Here is an 18,515-nt window from a genome sequence, read left to right on the forward strand (position 1 = left end):
CCAGCACTTTAGCCAGGAATGGACCACGCTGGAGCTCTGAACCTTTGGCTTTGGGTTTTGATCGGTCTCAGGATTGTTTATCCAATGTTGAAGCCTCCTTGAATAGGATAGGATGGCGAAGTTGTGAGTGAGCTTGAAGACTCTAAGGGGAGTCTCTGGGTAAAATCAGGAACGGCTCACATTTTGATCTCACTGCCAATGAAAGCCCATCCCTAATGCTCACTGTGAGAGAAGGAACTACCTTCACGATTTTGTTCGGTGTTGAATGCATATGGTGGATTTGAAGACCACGGATGGGGCTTCCCCCTGTGGTTTCCACCCTTAGACCTGAAAACTTCATGGTGTTGCTGGGACCTCTGACTCTGCTCTTCCACACTCTGGTCCTGGAGGTGCATCTGAGCTGGTTCCCAGAACTCCTTTATCTACTAAAGAGGGAGAGCTTTCGAGTAGGGGAGAATAGACGGTGCTGTGGTCCTGGTCAGCAAGCTCCTCCAGAAGAGAAGCTGACCGAGATCACGTCCAGGGGAACAGTTTCACGTGAATGGCCCCCAGACTTTTGTGGTTGCTATCAGTCCCTTCTAACTGAGGGCCAAGCTTAAGGTCTCCACTTTAGCTCCCTCCGTGGACCCTGTCTCCCCTCCCCCCTGCCCAAAACCTTAAGAAAAAGGCAGTCTGGATGGGAAGGGTGTGAGGAAGGAGGCCAAAGGAGGAAGGGAACACAAAATAGAGGGTTAGCACGGAATTGGGGAGGAAAGGGGTCTCAAAAATGAGAAGGGGCCGAGGGAGGCCAAGAGAGCTGAGTGGGCCGGGGCCTGGGAGAAGGGACGAGGAGGCAGGGTCGGCATGCTTCTGCTGCGGGCCGGAGCTCTTTTCACATTGTGCTACTGTCTGCACCTACCACTAGCAGTGCAATGTTAAAAGGGCATTGGCCGCGTAGTGCTACCCAGCGCCGGCTGCCTCCTCAGCATCAAGACCTCCTCTCCCCTCTGGGCGCCAATCAGCTATCTTCCTGGTAAGAATCTGGGAAGCCTCTTAGTAGCCATGCTAACAGCTCACGTGATTGGAAGCTCTTCAATGTGCTAGACACTTCATCCTCGATGATGAAGCCAATGAACTTCTTGGCAAGTAACACCCCCATTTTACAGATGAAAGCACTGATATCCAGACAGGTTTAAGCACGGTGTCCATGGTGACACAGCTTTTAGACTGCAGAACCTAGATGTAACCCTGTCCTAAGGCTGCCAGCTCCCCCATTTTTTGGTAGACTTTTCTGGAGAGATTGGAGTCGGTTCTGTCCCCTGGGAGGCTGCCTGAGCTGAGGGCTGGAAAGTTTTGATGCCACCTGCTGGTTGTATGAGGGTATCTTCCAAAGCCTCAAACCTTTAAGGACAAAAGTGGTGGCTTGTCTCAGAAGGAAGAGGTCCCAGGCTCAGGCTGGGATTGGAGGGTGGGTGGAGAAGGTTGGGAGAATCCTATGAGCATAGGACCAGAGCAGACCTCCATGACAAAAAGTGGATACACAGCAAAGAAAAAGGGCTAACCTGGAAGGACTGCTCACCAGGGACAAAGACCTGTGTGCCCCCTGGCATTCCACACCTGCAGCTTTTAGGGCATGAAAGGGAGACCTTATCTCTGCCTGCAGTCCCGAGCATGACCCCATGGGAACTACAGGGCAATTAACGATACTTCTCCGGGGTACACCTGTCTGGGCATCCCAGGTTTAGACAGCAGTGCCCATGGCCTGACCTTGAAGATTAAATAACACCCCTGGAGCCAAGGCCACAGAATGATTCTTTCCAGAGAGATTACAAAGAACTTGAGGGCAGTGTCTACTCCACTTACTTCTCTGTTTCCCACAGTGCCTACTTAGCTTAATGAACATTTGTGAAAATAAACAGAAAAGGGGCTGATTTGGGGAACTTTAAGAAGGTTGCTAATTTGTGCCTGATTTTCAGGGTTAGCACTTGGGGCTTGAGAAGAGAAGACTTCCTGGACTTGGATGCGGGAAGTGGGACTGTGAGGGTTTCTGGGTCCCTTCCTGCAGGCAGCCTTCTGAGGCCTCCCAGATGGAGGTGCTGGACATCATCCTTCCGTGGCTTGCATTGGTCTTGCATCTTCTACTTCCCTCCTGTCTTTTTGCCCAGACAGCCCCTCCCTCCCTCCCCCCTCCCTTCCTTTCTTCCTTCCTTCCTTCCTTCCTTCCTTCCTTCCGTGTTTGAGCCTCTTCTCTGGGCACAAAACAGCCATTTGATGATGTCACGCCACTCTTGTTCAAAAAGCAAGAATTTTTCAGTGTTTTCCCAATGCCCTTGGGATGAAATGTAGATCCCTAAACGGTCTGTCTTTCCTGTGTCCTCTTTCTCACCCACTGGCATTTCTACTCCAGCGCTGGGAAACTTTTCCCTCCTCAAATTAAGCTAAGCCACTTGACACACAAAGTTCTCTCTGTCTGAAACAGTCCCCCTCCCCACTTCCCCCTATGCCCACCCGAGGGCTCCTCCTCCACGCGCCATCAGTCATCACCTCTGTCTTCTTTGACTCCTCAAATCTAGGCTAAGCTTCTCCTAGGAGCTTCAGAACCTGCTGCCCAGAGCCCTTGTCCCCTGTTCCTGGAATTGGCTCGATATTGTTTGTCCTCCCTAGTGGGAAGGACTGAAAGTCCCCCGAAGTCAGGCCACTGCTGCCTTGTTCTCCACTGCCCCCTCAGTGCTGGATACAATGCCTGGCAGGTCACGGGTGCTCTACAAAGATCGGCGATATCTGAACAAATCTGGATAACAAGCTAGCTTAAAAAAAAAAAAAAAAAAGTTTTTATGATGTGTACAGTCCTCCCCGCAGTTGTCAGTGACCCAGCAAACAACAATGGGGATTTCATATCACTGCCAAAAATCGCGCGTGGATCACACGGTGGCACTGATGCTGCGGTTTTTGAGCCGTTTCGTTCCACTTGGTCTCTGCTGTGCTGGGGCAGCACCTTGGCGTTGATCGATTTTCCTTTCAGCCATAAGTGTGGCCATGAACTGACCCAGACAGTTCAAAACCAGGCTGAAAAGCAATAGGACCCAAGGACACCCCTGTTCAGGGAAGAGACCCTTCCAGGTGCCCAGTCCTGGATCCAGGCAAAAACAGGATTCATTGTCAAGGGCTCTGGAAGAGGAGCTGATTTGGATGGTCCTGCTGGAACACAGCTCGCAAAAGCTCCCTCTTCACTATGCAGACCTCACCTGAAGACCCAACCCCTGGTTAAAGTTCCAGTGGGGTTTTGACACAAACAAAGCAGTTGCTGCCCTCTAGTGGCGTGAAGGGACAGGCCCCTGGGGGGCGGGGTGGGGCAGGGGGGTGACAGAATAGTATATGGTAGGTACATGGGAAGGACAGTCAAGAGGACAGAGTCCCTCACAGTTGCTTTTCCCCTTTTTATTAAAAATAGACCCAAACACTTTATGTATCATACAAAAGTTTCGTTCGCTGGTGGCAGCCACGAGGAAGCCTGACCCCGTGGCACTGATGTCCCACCTCCCCTCCAAGGGACGGTCCCAGAGAGCAGTGGCTGGGCCTCAGAGAATGCCCAGAAAGTCTGCTCGCGCTGGAAACAGCCAGCTGGGGTGGGGGCTGTTACAGGAGCAGCTTTCCCCACCCCACCCACTGGCGAAGATACTCGAAAGTGCCTCTTTAGTGCCAAGATGAACTAAAAAGTGGAGTGAAATGGAAACCCCTGTGATTCTTTTATTTCCCAGGGCTTGGGATCTGGGATTTTTTTTTTTTTTAACTCCCCTTACACCCCCGAATCCTTTCTCCTACAAGCGGGGGTGGGAAACTTCACCCTCAGAGACTGGTGTCTCGCGGTGTCTGAGGCCAAAATTTCACTCCAATTCAAGCCCCTTCTCATCTGCTGTCCTGTGGCCTGGGAACTACCAGCCCCGTGCCTAAGGCTTGTCCTCCGTTCACTCAAACAAGAGATTAGGGCAGAAATGGATCCTTCCATGGTGCTCTGCCTGACCTATGCCCTGCCATCCCCTCTGATTTCAGGACCTTAGGGCTAGAAGGACCTACAACTATCCTCTTTCCCCAGCTCTGTCTCTCCCTGACTGCTGCCCACTCCTGAGCGTTGAACACCCCTGGGGTACCCCAGACCACCCTTCCAAAGGGGCCTGGGGGTGATGGGGGGGAGGAGGGGGAGGGGTGGTGGGAGCCGGCTTCCCCCCAGGGGTGGGGCAGTACTCATGCTGGTATGGACTGCTTGGCAGGGCCAGGGGACAGGTGTGGGGAGGGTGGGCATGCGGAGGAAGGGCACAGCCTGCCTGAGCCCCTCAGTCCCAGCCGTTGTCTTTCACCATGTGTGACATTTCAATGATGTACTTCCCCTCCTTGTACTTCTGGCTTGTCTCAAAAGCCTGCTCCTGGTGGAGGGGAAGCAATGAAGGTAGGACAAAACAAACCCCCTCCAGGTCCTCCTCCTACCCAGGCTCCTACCCCTGCCCCCAAAAGCCCCTGCACAGTCCAACCCAGCAACGAGCTCCCTGCTTCTTTGGACCATGCAAAAGCCTGCAGAGGTCCCTAGGGCTCAGTGGGCCAGGACGAGCGTCCACGTGAGAGGGTGGCCCCCCCGCTCTGGGTACTTACATACTTCCAGCCCAGGGTGGTTTTGCAGCTCTCGCAGAAAATGTCAGCTACCGAGTGGAGCCCCGTGAGCAGGAGGCGCTGTTCAGCGGGTCCGCAACCCACGTTGACCCTGTCTCAGGAAACACAAAGGACCCGGCACCAGTGGAGTCGTTCTGTCAGTTCAGCCCCCAAACAGCCCAAAGGAACTTCCACCTGGAGAGCACTTAGACCACCCCACGGGAAGCTCGGGCCGGCCACACTCCACCCCTGCATGCCTACGGCCCCGGGCCTCTCCTCTCCAGGGCAGCGGTTCCAGTTCTGCCCAGACTCTCCACGAGAGAACCAAGGACCGAGTTTCCGGACCCCTTGGCAAAAGGAGAGGCAAGAGCCAAAGGTGCAAGGCCACCTGCTGATGGCTCACCCCCTTTCTCCGCCCTGGAAAGTTGCTCGGACTCACGTGCACACATACACACAAAGAGAGAGGTAGACTCACACGGAGTTAAACAGGTAGGCTCGGCCGTGGCTCCCTTGGAAAGACTGTGGAGACATAGGACAGACAGTGACTGCTGGGTTGCCCTTGGCACTGCCTGAGCCCCCCAGGGGCGAGGGGGAGGGCGGACGGCCCTCGTCGCCTCTCCCCTCGGTGAGTCCTGGTGGGAGAGAAGTGGCAGAGCCCCACCTGGCGTACCTTGGAGATGAGCTCATCGTGTTTGGCCAGGTGTGCGCGGCAGTGGACGCAGCTATATGTGCGGTGGCAACGGGGCAGGTAGCTGCGGAACGTCTTGGCGGGGAGGCAGGCAGGGCCCGGGCCAGGGTCGCAGCTGGGCATGACAGGCTGGAGGACAATGCCCTGGCGGGCCGGAGGGGCTGGCGCCGTGCAGCCCCCACACAGACGGTCGCAGGTGAAGCAGCGGAGCAGGTTGGCTAGAGCCGTGTTTCAGGGCAGGAGAAATGTGGGGGGGCTGCCCGGCCAGGGCCCCCCCAGACGTGAACCAGATAGAAATAGAAGTCACCTGGGAAGAGGAAAGAGCGCATCAGGAGAGCCCTGACCTCCCAAAGAGCCCCTCCCCAGGGGGAATGGGGAAGATGGGCTCAGCTTCGCCCTGCCCTGACTTTCCCCACCACCAGGGACCCTCAGTGTGCCAGTCGCACCATCGCCCAGTCCCCTGGATTCCCGGCTGCGCTGGCAGCTGTTCCAGGCCTCTGATGCCACAGCCGGAGAGGTGGTGTCTCTCCCTCCTGGGGCAGGAGGAGGCTTCGCCGTTTTCCACCGAGAGCAGCCTGCTGGTACCAACGCTGCCATGGGAGCATTGTCATCGGCAAGTGTCCTCTCTCCTGGGTTTCAGCCCTTTTGTGAGGGTCTGCACCCCACGTGTGCTGCTGCTAGGCTCGGGTTCAGAGCCTTTGATAAGTTGGGGAAGCCTGGTGGTCTTTCTCTTCTGTGGTCTCCATTTGCAATGCAATCGGTCCTTCATACATTCTGTGTGGGGGGAGAAGCCGGCCCGAAAGGCAGGCAGGCACACACACTCTGCTTAGCTCTGTCCTGGGGCTGGGGGGGTCCTCCACTCTGGGAACTAGAACTTCATGGATGTCTCCTTTGGTACCAAAGACCTCAGATGTGGCCGCTTGCCAGCCCTGCACTTTGGTCCACTCGTTCCAGCTCAGAAACAGCGACTTGGCTCTTTTCTCAGCCTCTGAGCCCCCTTGCTCTCTACTGCTCTTTGCTCACTGTTGCCTTAGCCTCAGTTAAAGACTTGGACATCCAGCCCTAGGAGAGAAAAATCTCTTTTCCTTCAGGCAAATCTAACAGCTGGAAGCGATGGGTAATGGGGATCCCGGCAGGGATGGCTGCCCTCCTGGGCTGTGTGGCGTGGTGTGGGATCAACGTCCACTGCCGAAGTGGGGGGACTCCTCTGTTTTCAAAACCTAGGTGTGGGGGTACAATGCGGAGAACGTTTCCACCTTCTCCCTGGAGTAGGGACAAACAGCAGTGACTCTGTGGGTGACATTAGATAAAATTGCTGGGTTCGGATTAGGAATGTTGAGGGAGAGGTCAGTATCTGCCCAGACTCCAACCCCAAAGTGGCAGAGGGTGCTAGAGGCAGCGGATAAGAAGGGAGGGGCCCTCTGTTGGCTCTGATAAACCAGTGAGGTTCTGCCTTCTCCTCCATGGGGCCTTCTCCACCCAGGCCTGCCGTGGGTGACTTAGCTCAAGTCCGGTTCCGAGGTGCCAGCTGGGTACTCTGGCAACACAAGGCCACTCAGCAGAGCAGAAGTGGCATGACTGCGAGTAGCCTGGGCAAGCAGGCTCTCATCCCATGCTCTGTGGTGGCCACGGGCGCCCCAGCCGTTCCAGTGTTTCCTGGGGCCACCAGGCAGTCTCTCCACAGAACCCCCACCCCGGACAGAGCTGATCATCAGTTTGAGGTCCTCTACCCTTGGCCCCAGAAAGACACCTTGAGCTGAGTTCAGGGTGACATTGGGCTCTGGCCGCAGAAGAGGGACCGTCCTCACCAGTGCCCACTGTTCAGCGCCCACTTCCCAGGTCTGCCTTCAACTTTGCCTGTGAGCTCCCCTCTGCTGCGCTCCACCTAGTGCACCTGCCAGGGGCCCGGCCAGGGGGCCAGGCTGGGTCCCTGCTCTCTATCTCCTCCTCCCGGGGCCTCCGACACACCTCCCTCCCTCTCTCTCCCCTGCTTCCCCATCAGGCCAAGGAGAGGCTGCACAGAAGGCCAGAGATTCACTCACAGGAGGGGGAGCTGGGGTCATTGCTTCCCCGGCTCAGATCACAGGAAGAATCAAGTTGGGCAAATGCCGGAAAAAACAAAGGCAAGCTGAGTGCCGGGGAGAGGATGTTCCCCCAAGTGAGATGGGGCTGGACCGTGGGAGGTGGGGGAGAAGGAGCGCTGGGGGGAGGGGGGGTGCTGAGCAACCAGCGCTGACAGCAGAGGCGCCCAGGCGGAGGCTTGAGGAACCAGGTGCGAATCCTGTGCCTGGCTGGCGGGGTGGGGTGGGGGTGGGGGGACACGACACCTGCTCACAATGGATTTTCTCATCTGCTCCGAGGTTTCACCGCCCCCCCCCCCTTCCCGGGCTGGCGTTCTCGGCATGGTATGGTCCAAATAATTAGCAGCGCAGCCAGCCTCCCGGGCGGGCTTCGGGGGTCTGCACCAGCAGCAAAACAATACACAGTGAGGCCTGATGTAGCAGCCAAAGTTGCCGGACAATAAGTGCAGGAACCGTCCGAGCCCTGAGAGGGATGGAGGAGCGGAGAAGGGAGCGGAGGCAGCGGGGCGGGGGCAGGGAGGACAAAGGGCGGATGAATAATGCTTTTGCAATGGGGAGAAAGCAACGCGCAGCAGCAGGAGGACATTTGCAAAAGGGAAAAAAAATTCATTTGGAGAAGGGCTGCCCCCTCACCTTGAGGTCTGCTCCAGAGATCTCCGTCTATCTCTCTCTCTTTCTCTCTCTCTCTCTCAATCTCTCTGCTCACTCTTCTCTCTTCTCTCTCCGCTCCTTCAATTGGGAAGGGGATGGGGGCGGGGGGGGGGGGAAGGTAGTTAGGGGCTGGAGACTGGGGCTGCCAAGCTGGCCAGCTGCTGGGGGGCCAGAGGTTGTCTCTCGTCTGTACCTCGGTCTGTGGGTGAATGTAGCTGTGTGTTGTGGAACTGCATCATAACACTGTGAGTCATCCATCCCCCACCCCCTCACCTCCCACGTCAGAGCAGGGCTGGGAGACACAGGAGGCGGGTTGGGAGGAAAGGAGGGGGCAGGCGTGGAGGGATGGGGCTCGGGGAGGGAGCAGGGGGGTGGGAGCAGACGGATCGGACGGGAGGAGGGATGCTAGAGGAGAGGCTGGTTGCTGAGGAGGAAGGCAGTGTGGCCAAGGAGACAGAAGGAACCTGGGGGAAGGACAGGGCTGGGCAGGGATGGAGTACGGGTGGCAGACTGGAGGGAAGGAGGTGGCCAGGCAGTGAGAGATGGATGCAGAGAACTAGGCGTGTGCACACATTCAAGAGGATATATTTCCCGTCTCAGCCCGGACGCCAGCCCTGACGCAGGGAGAAGAAAGACATATTGATGGTTACATTGCGCTCCCCAAGCTTGAACCGGGCACTTCCAAGCCTCGGAGCCTTAGCTTAATGCCCCTCAAGGAGTCCTAGACGGAATATGACCTCTCACAAGCAGGAACCTCTCCTCAGCTACCTCCAAGTTACTTGTGCTTCGGGAAGAGAGACGCCCACATTACATAAGGTTCTCTACTGGGCTGTAAACTTTCTGAGAAAGGTCCTCTGGGAAACTCCTCTCTGCATCCCAAGACTGCAATGTCTAGCGCAGAGCCTTGCCAAAGAACCTGATCACAAAACAGCAGTCGAGCTGCACCTTCAGACAAGGTCCAGGGGTCTGGCTTTGGTCTCAAAGGGACCTGAGTTTGAGTACCATCTTTGCCAGTACACTCACCAGGAACCCCTGGACAAGTTTCTGATCTTTGTGCCGCCAGTTTTCCACTCCTCCTAAGATTTACCTCATGGAGATGTGAGGTAGCATGTAAACACCGAAAAAGTGCCGGGCACACGATCCGCACTTAATAAACGGTACTTATTTCCAAACACTGTTCTCAGCTTCATACCCGGAACCCCAGAGAGGATTTACTATTAAATTCTGACATCTCAAGAGACATATACCAACTTTATATCTTGTGAAGAACTTACACTTTTGGGGGCTATTTTTCTAGCAGCTTCCAATTATATTTCATTTGACTCAGATTCTGTTTCTCATGGAGTGCCGTCTTGTGCATATCTCTGAAGTGTGTGGATATGGAACATATCCTCTAAGATAAAAGCCCTAATTTCTAAGAGAGGCTACCATCTAGAAAATGGTACTAAGAAAGGACAGCTCATAGGTCCTTTGTCTTTTCACATGTAAGGCAGGCAGGAGTAGGGAAATGTGGGTAATGGGTGGCATTGCTAGCTCGGTATGAAAAAGTAGCTGGAGGGTCACCTGGGTGGCTCAGTCTCTTAAGCCTCTTCCTTCTGCTCAGGTCACAACCCCAGGATCTCTTTACTAAGCAGGAAGCCTGCTTCTCCCTCTCCCACTGCCTGCTACTCTCCCTGCTTGTGCTCTCTCACTTTCTCAAATAAATAAAATTTAAAAAAACTAAATACAAGTAATTCTATTTAATCTGGGAGGATTCTGGGGTTTAAGATAAATTCTGAAAACACAGTGCAAATGCCTTGAGTGATATTACCAGAAGTCTGGAACTGAGAGGGAGAACTGGGTAAAGAAAGAAGTGTTTTCTGGGGCGCCTGGGGGCTCAGTGGGTTAAAGCCTCTGCCTTCGACTCAGGTCATGGTCTCAGGGTCCTGGGATCCGAGCCCCACATCGGGCTCTCTGCTCAGCAGGGAGCCTGCTCCCGCCCCCCCCCTGCCTACTTGTGATCTCTCTCTCTCTGTTAAATAAATAAAATCTTAAAAAAAAAAAAAAAAAAGAAAGAAGTGTTTCTGTTTGGGCAGCAGATGAAAGAGGAAAGGTAAGTGGGGAGAGGAATTTGAGGAACCATTCTTGAGGAAAACAATGGGAAGTGGGGGGAAAGGTAGGTGAGTAGTTCTTAGGGCAAGGACTGAAAGTTTGGAGGGAAAAAAAGGGGATACCAATTAACTCAGGAAGAAAATGATCAAGGGTTTAACTGGAGAGGAGAATGAAAAAGACATATGAGGACAGTATTCTTTGGGGGTGGGAGTGGAGATCGCAGGAACGCTTGGTGAAAGATGACAAGGAAGAAGAGAGAGTGTAGGCAAGCATGCGTGCTGTAAATGTTGTGTCCTCCTCACTCTGTTTAAGGAGTGAATTGGAGGGGGCCTGGCTGGCTCAGTAGGTGGAACATGTGACTCTTGATCTGGGTGGGGGAAGGGAGTCGTGAGTCAGAGCTCCACAATGGGGGGCAGAGATTACTTTTAAAAAGCGTGGTGGGGGGAGTGGGGGGGGGAGTGAAATGGAGATAATCTAAAGGCAAGGAGAGTTTCTTTTCCCTAAGTTCAGCTTGAGATGGATATATAAATAAGCCAAATAAAGATGACCTTCAAATAATTGGGAGAAATTGCCTCGAGGGACAGAGTGTGGAGACGAAGAAACAGATCTGGGAAATAGACTGCAGGGAAAGAGGAGAGGCTGAGCTTATTCTGGAAGAGAATTTGCAAATAGAAGCCTGGAACTGAATTTTTGAAGAGTGGTGAAAAGTTATGGGATACCTGAAAGTTCACCGGAGAACTAATGCATGTGTGGTGAATGAATGAATTCAAGCAAACCATTAAGGAATAAGCCTTGGGAAGTGAGGATGGCACTCGGACAGAATGAGTGCTAAGGCAGGGTCGTTGTGAAAGAGGCAACCCAGAAAATAATCGTCCCAGGCTTCGAGTAACCATGGGAGTTGGACTGAAGTAAGTTACTCATCCCTAAACTGGGGGGTGTTAATTATGGTATGTGCTTCATAGGACTCCTGTGAGGATTAAATGAATTTACACCTGTAAAACTCAGAGAACCGTACCTGGCATCTAACACTATGTAAGTGTTTGCTCCTATAGTAACTGGACTCAGAATCCCAAATCCTGGGCTTGAGCCCTAACTTGGGCAAGTCCCTTCACCTACCTTGGTCTCCTTCCTCATCTGAAATTGGAGATAATAAAACTGACTTTATAGGTTGGCTGTGAGAGAAGATACTGGAAAAGGCTTTGAAAATTTTAAACTATTGTACAAATGGATGGCATTATTAGAGCTCCCCCTCCTCAGCCTAAAATAAAAACTTAAGAGCTAATATCAGATGCCCTGTTACACTGTGCTTAGTACTTTACAGTATCATCCCATTCAATCAGTAAAACCACTTTAAGAGGTTGGGTACTGTTATTATCCCTGTTTACAGACCAGAAACTGGGTCTCCGAGCATTTATGCCTGATTTGCCCAAAGTCACACAGCAAGAACGTGGCAAAGCAGAGCACAAGATTCCAAAGCCCAAGCTCCTGAGGATTATAGATGTGGCCCAAACTGCTGCCTGTGGAATAAATGATTGGCTTTGTAGAACTGTCAGGAATTCAGGGAGGGGAAACGAGTCACCAACAGAAATTCCCTCTCAAGAGGAGAGACATTGTTGGAAGGAATTCTTGTTGTTGGAAAAAATTTATTCTTTTATTAAAAAAATTTTTTTAGTGCCCTCTAGGTGCCAAGCGCTGTGTCAGAGAGGGAATGACAGCCCAGGGTGGCCTCCGACAGGCTGTTTTCCTCCACTTTCCCTAACTCCCAGATTCCCCCCCACCGCCTGGCTTGTGGTCCAGGCAAGCAGATGGTCGTGGGACCCAGATGGCGAGCCTAACTAGCCAGCCCCTTCCCTCCCCCCAACACCCTCCTCCTCCCCCGCCTTCCCACTACCCTCCAAGGGCCTCTCCACCGCCCCTCTCTTTTCCCCGCGGCAGGTGAGCGGGAACACTGGCGCTAGAGTCCGCACAGAGCCGCGCCTCGGCAACCATTGGCTCCTTGGCGGGTCCCCGCCTCGCTCGGGCGTAACGGCCACTCCTCCTACCCACGGCTGGCCAGCTTCGCTAACAAGGACGGCCGCCGCCCCGCCCACCTTTGGCGTCACGAGCAAAACAATCGCCTAACTACAGCTCCCAGAAGGCCGAGCGGCTGCGCGAGCACAGCATCCTGAGGTCATTCTGACAAAACTACACATCCCGAGAGGCATCACGCGACCGCGACTTCTCCATTGCGCAAGTGCGGAACCGCCTCTGTTTCCGGCGTTGGTCTGGGCGAGCGTGGAGTGCTTTTGGGTTTAGGTGGCGTCGGGGCTCTTCCATTTACGGGTTTGGGTTTGTGGCTGCGCAGGTGAGATAATAGGCTCGGGAATGCAATCGTCGCCCCCTTAGGGCCAGGACGGATTTCGGCGTCTGGGGGTCCCGGGACAGATGCTGGACTTAGAGCTGCGGCTCGTGGTCGGAGATCATTCTTCACTATTTCTCGGCGTTTTCTAGACCACGGAGTAATTTTTTCCCTTCAGCAGTGCCCGGAGCAACGCTTTGTGAGAGGAAGGCTAAGTGCCTCCAGTTGACAGCCGAGGAAGAGGTTCAGAGAGATAAGGTGATTTGTCTAACGACGGTACTTGGCAGTTGCTGAGCGGGGCGTTACTGCTCTTTTCTAAGTCCAATCCCAGTATTTTCTGCTTTGCATCCAGATTGCAGACGCCCTTTCTTGTTGATTAAGAGAGTTGGGGAGTGGACATTTGTTGCCCTCTCAAGTGGAGTATCCCCGTAGAGTGACGAAAGGAGCTATGGAGGTGATATAATCAAGTCTTAGGTCAATGTGTAGAAATAATTTTATGTCTGAATCATGTATTCACTCGGTGAATTTATGAAGTGCCTTCGGGTTGTCAAGCCCTATTCTAGATATGAAGATACAGCAGCAAACCACACTGCCCAACCCTTAGATTCCAGCGGGGCTAGTCAGACAATAAACAAACACATAGTGAGACACGTAGGGAGAAAAATAAAGCAAGGTAAGGGGAACTATCCATGGGAGGATCTTGAACAGTGTCGTAACTTCCGTTTAGATCTGATAATTAATTTGTGTTCTAGGCACAGCACCTACACAGAAAAGATGGGAGAGGAGGCCAACGATGACAAGAAGCCAACAACTAAATTTGAACTAGAGCGAGAAACAGAACTTCGCTTTGAGGTGGAGGCATCTCAGTCAGTTCAGTTGGAGCTGCTGGCCGGCATGGCAGAAATCTTTGGCACAGAGCTGACCCGAAACAAGAAATTCACCTTTGATGCTGGTGCCAAGGTGGCTGTTTTCACTTGGCATGGCTGTTCTTTACAGCTGAGTGGCCGCACCGAGGTGGCTTATGTCTCCAAGGACACACCTATGTTGCTTTATCTCAACACTCACACAGCTTTGGAGCAGATGAGGAGGCAGGCGGAGAAGGAAGAAGAGCGAGGCCCCCGGGTGATGGTAGTGGGCCCCACTGATGTGGGCAAGTCCACAGTGTGTCGTCTACTGCTCAACTATGCAGTGCGTTTGGGCCGCCGTCCCACTTATGTGGAGCTGGATGTGGGCCAGGGCTCCGTTTCCATCCCTGGTACCATGGGGGCCCTCTACATTGAGCGGCCAGCAGATGTTGAAGAGGGATTCTCTATCCAAGCCCCTTTGGTATATCATTTTGGCTCCACGACTCCTGGCACCAACATCAAGCTTTATAATAAGGTCAGAGCCAAGGTGGGATGGAGGGAAGGGCTGCTGTTAGGGTAGAAAGTTGTGCAAAAGTGTGCTAATTAAAACCGTCTATGACCGTTTCGTTGCTCCCTCTCAGCTGGTATGATGGCCACACGATTTCGGAAAAGACAGCCTCAAATAGAAGTCAACCTCAGGGGACGCCTGGGTGGCTCAGTTGGTTAGGCAGCTGCCTTCGGCTCAGGTCATGATCCCAGCGTCCTGGGATCGAGTCCCACATCGGGCTCCTTGCTTGGCAGGGAGCCTGCTTCTCCCTCTGCCTCTGCCTGCCACTCTGTCTGCCTGTGCTTGCTCTCGCTTCTCTCTCTATGACAAATAAATAAAATAAAAAATCTTTAAAAAAAAAAAAAAAAAAAAAAAAAAGAAGTCAACCTCAGATTGTTAAACGTTTCTGTGGCTCTGTTCTTTTTTTTTTTTTTTTTTTTTAATATTTTATTTATTTACTTGAGAGAAAGAGAGCATGAGAATGGGGAGGGTCAGAGGGAGAAGCAGACTCCCTGCCCAGCAAGGAGTCCGATGCGGGGCTCGATCCTGGGACTCCAGGATCATGACCTGAGCCGAAGGCAGTCGCTTAACCAGGACGCCCAGGTGTCCCTGTGGCCCTGTTCCTGAGTAATTTACTAAATTTCTGCTTCGGACATGAAACAGTAGAAGAAGCAACATAAAAATGAAATCCATGTTAACGGGTTAAAACCACAGTCCTTAAGAATGTCATTTTTTTCTTGTACCTAATAGCCACTTACTCTATGTAGCTATGAGTTTGTTTGTTTTGTTTTTTTCCTCACCTTGATGTTCTCTTCTGCAGATTACATCTCGGTTAGCGGACGTGTTCAATCAAAGGTGTGAAGTGAACCGAAGGGCTTCTGTGAGTGGCTGTGTCATTAACACCTGTGGCTGGGTCAAGGGCTCTGGGTACCAGGCCCTGGTGCACGCAGCCTCAGCCTTTGAGGTCGATGTGGTAGTGGTTCTGGATCAAGAACGACTGTACAATGAACTAAAACGGGATCTGCCTCACTTTGTCCGCACTGTTCTGCTCCCTAAATCGGGGGGTGTGGTTGAACGCTCCAAAGACTTCCGACGAGAATGTAGGGATGAGCGTATCCGTGAGTATTTCTATGGATTCCGGGGCTGTTTCTATCCCCATGCCTTCAATGTCAAATTTTCAGATGTGAAAATCTATAAAGTTGGGGCACCCACCATTCCAGACTCCTGTTTGCCTTTGGGTATGTCTCAGGAGGACAATCAGCTCAAGCTAGTACCTGTCACACCTGGCCGAGATATGGTGCACCACCTCCTGAGTGTTAGCACTGCTGAGGGCACAGAGGAGAACCTTTCCGAGACCAGTGTGGCTGGCTTCATCGTGGTGACCAGTGTGGACCTGGAACATCAGGTGTTTACTGTTCTCTCTCCAGCCCCTCGCCCACTGCCCAAGAACTTCCTTCTCATCATGGATATCCGGTTCATGGATCTTAAGTAGAGATTGGCAGGAAGCCTTGCTGCCTGGGCATTAAAGATCTTCTGGCCATCACCAGAGGCAGATAGGCTGAGGTATGAGACTCTGTTGAGGCCACGCAGAGGAGTAAATAGTGAACTAGTAGAAAGCATATTGCTACCTCTTAAAACAGGTGGTGGAAACCCAGCTCTTCTAATTCTGAACCAAAAGGACAACCATGAGAATATAATTGGTTTTTTTTGATCACCGAAGGTGCCACTTTGAATTCTCTGAGGTCCTGGAGAATCCCATTTCTTCCACAGTGCTACTTGGTGGATTGATTTTTAGGAGGATTTTTTTTTTTTTAAACCATTACTGCTTTATATTCTGTTATATAGCATTTACTGTCTCATCCAGGATGAAAGAATGAATCAGAAGGCTTCTTTGTAATAAAGCTCAAATGTGGAAAATTTTAATAAATATTTTTGCCATATCACAGAAGGTGGTATAATTTTTTTTAATTTTGTTTTTTCTCCCTAAGCAAGATGGAAATATTCTTGGAATGAGTTATTGCTAAGTCCTTAGATGAGAGGAAAGCCAAGAGCCCACCTGTGAGCCAAGCAGGTGAATTTTTATAATGGCTTTTCTTTGCTTTCCTTGTAGGTAAACAGATACTAAATCTGTTGTCAGTGCCAGGTTTACTCTGAGGAGCTACAGGCGGTGGTGATAAACTTGGATTGAGATTTCTGGTTTAATCATTTTCTAGACATAGCCCATTTGCTCTCAGCTGCAGCTATCATTCCTATTGTCTGTCTGATTGGAACTGGGCCCTAGGTCAGTGTAAACTGAGCTTTCAGGTGGTAAGAAGCTGGGAAAGCCCCATTCTCTGATTTCTTACAAATGATTTGTGTTGACTGGATAATTGAGTACTGTCTAATGCCCTTCATCCATTCGTTATTTTCACAAATATTAATTTATATAACAAATACAAATATTTATTGAGCATCTATTTGCCAGAAACCACTCCAGGTGGGGAACAAGTTAGACAGTCTTACAGAGCTTTCATAGAATAAACAAAAAAGGTAAGTGCTACGCAGAGTTAAAATTGGGTGGTCTGAGACAGAATGACTAGGAAAATGCTTTAGATTGGTGTCAGGAAAGGCACCTCCCCTGAGCACATTTCACATTAAGACCTGAATGGCTGTGTGAAATTGGGACATCTTCATGCAAAATCCTAAGAAAGGAAAAAAAAATGATGTATTCGATATAGGGAAAGGCTGGTGTGGTGTTATCAAGGGGCAATTGGTAAAAATTGAGGCTGGAGGGGGCAGCAGAGACCAGATAATATTGGGCTCCTGTACTCTAAGAGCAGTGGCAAAGGATGGGAGAGGGGTGGTGTCTTAGTTCCTTCAGACTGCTATATGAAAAATGCCACAGAATGGGTAGCTTATAAACATCAGAGATTTCTCACAGTTCTGGAGGCAGGAAATTACAAAGTCAAGGCATCTGCACAGTCGTGTTGTGATGATGGCTCTCTTTGGGGTTGCAGACTGCCTGCTTCTAGCTATGTCCTTACATAGAAGGGCCAAGGATGCATGGTGGAACCACTTTTACAATTTACAGTTTTACAATCATGATCGAAGTAGCTCTCAAAGGCCCCACCTCCTAATACCATCATTTTTGGGGCTTAGGATTTCAACATTATGAATTTGGGAGACATAATGCAGAGCAAAGCAGGTGGTTAAATGGAGGAATGGCCTGATTTTGAAAAGATCATTGCTCTGTGGAAGATGGCTTATAGAAGGAAGAGTAAGAGCAAGGATACGTGAGGAGACTTGTGGTAGTTTCAGTGTGAGAATCGATGGGGCCTTAGACTAGACGAGGTGGAGCAGGAGATTGTGTTGGGATCTTTTGAAGATAAGATGGGACCTGCTGATGGGAGTGGTGAGGAAAAGAAAGTGGAATCAAAGGTGATTCTTGTATTTCTTACTTGAGTAACTAGATTGGATATGAGGTTGGAGAAACTCAGGGAAGGGATGAGAGAATATCAAATTGTACTTTAGCAATATTTTCAGTTGCTTATTATTCATCCAAATGGAGATGCTGTGTGGACGTGTGGAAACAAGAAGCTAGGTTTGGGGAAGTTAGGGCTGAAGGTTCATGGGAGCTGTTGGCTTATAGAGGGCTTTTTAAGGCAGTAGTATTGGATGAAGTCAGGGACTCTGTAGGTGGAAATTAGGAGACCGGGATGGACTTTAAAGGCACTCCAAACATAAGAGGTGAAGTGTAGTGGGAGTTAGCCAAGGAGATTAGACTATGGGTCTGGAAGCATGGATGTCAGTTTTGACCTTACAAGTGTAGTTTTGGAGTGGTACGGACAAAAGTCCTATTGAAATACATTTATTATTGTGAAGATGTACAGATAACCTCCATAGACAAACTTTGCTAAGAAAGGGAGGGGGGCTGGATGTAGGGCCAAGAGAGGGTTTGTTGTTAGTGTTTTAGGTAGGATGCCTCAGCATATCAACAGACTAGAGAGAGAATGATGGGGGAGGAGAATCTTCTTGACACCATTCTCTTTTTTCTGTATTTTTCCAAATAGAACATTAAAGAGGGGCATCTGGGTGGCTCAGTTGCTTAAGCATCTGCCTTTGGCTCAGGTCATGATCCCAGGGTCCTGGGATGGAGCCCCGAATTAAGCTTCTTGCTCAGGGGGGAGCCGCCTTCTCCCTCTTCCTCTGTCTGCCACTGCTCCTGTTTGTGCTCTCTGTCAAATAAATAAAATCTTAAAAAGAATACATCAAAGAAAAAATCTGGAAGAAAATGAAGGAGTGAAGGGGATCGATCCAGAGCACAAAGGGTAAAGCGCTTTAACACAAGCAGATTACCTAAGGACAGAAAGGCAGGCAACGGCATGTATGTATGCATGTATGCATGTATGCATTTGTAAGATTTAATTTATTAGGGCACAAGCAGGGGGAGTGGGACAGGGAGAAGGAGACTCCCTGCTGAACAGGGAGCCAGATATGGGGCTTGATCTCTGGACTCCGAGATCATGACCTGAGCCGAAGGCAGACACTTAACCAACCGAGCCACCCAGGCGCCCCCCTGCGTAGTGGTATTTAAACATAAAAAGGTTGGGGCACTTGGCTAGCTCAGTTGGAAAAGCCTGCGACTCTTGATCTAGGGGTCATGAGTTCAAGCCTC

General features: G+C 51.3%; 2 protein-coding genes across 4 annotated transcripts; one reads left to right on the forward strand and one right to left on the reverse strand.

Annotated features, from left to right (window-relative positions):
* Positions 1–3,402: 3,402 nt before the first annotated feature.
* Positions 3,403–8,274, reverse strand: YPEL4 (yippee like 4). Of its 2 annotated transcripts, none has more exons than XM_004777591.3 (5): positions 8,023–8,274; positions 5,291–5,615; positions 5,096–5,139; positions 4,624–4,732; positions 3,403–4,400 (listed from the first exon to the last, which is right to left on the reverse strand). In XM_004777591.3, exons 2-5 carry the CDS (start codon positions 5,429–5,431, stop codon positions 4,311–4,313), a joined length of 384 nt encoding a protein of 127 aa, XP_004777648.1. In that variant the 5' UTR covers positions 5,432–5,615; positions 8,023–8,274; the 3' UTR covers positions 3,403–4,310. The 2 variants fall into 2 exon arrangements, with proteins under 2 accessions (XP_004777648.1, XP_012903969.1); XM_013048515.2 differs by lacking the exon at positions 8,023–8,274 and adding an exon at positions 7,351–7,583.
* Positions 8,275–12,338: 4,064 nt separating this feature from the next.
* Positions 12,339–15,806, forward strand: CLP1 (cleavage factor polyribonucleotide kinase subunit 1). 2 transcript variants are annotated; one of them, XM_004777593.3, is made up of 3 exons: positions 12,339–12,475; positions 13,222–13,849; positions 14,682–15,806. In XM_004777593.3, exons 2-3 carry the CDS (start codon positions 13,244–13,246, stop codon positions 15,351–15,353), a joined length of 1,278 nt encoding a protein of 425 aa, XP_004777650.1. In that variant the 5' UTR covers positions 12,339–12,475; positions 13,222–13,243; the 3' UTR covers positions 15,354–15,806. The 2 variants fall into 2 exon arrangements, with proteins under 2 accessions (XP_004777650.1, XP_004777649.1); XM_004777592.3 differs by having other exon boundaries at positions 12,340–12,727.
* Positions 15,807–18,515: the final 2,709 nt, after the last annotated feature.

Source organism: Mustela putorius, unplaced genomic scaffold (assembly GCF_011764305.1).
Source record: "Mustela putorius furo isolate JIRA1106 unplaced genomic scaffold, ASM1176430v1.1 tig00000127_pilon_pilon_pilon, whole genome shotgun sequence".
Taxonomy (NCBI): domain Eukaryota; kingdom Metazoa; phylum Chordata; class Mammalia; order Carnivora; family Mustelidae; genus Mustela; species Mustela putorius.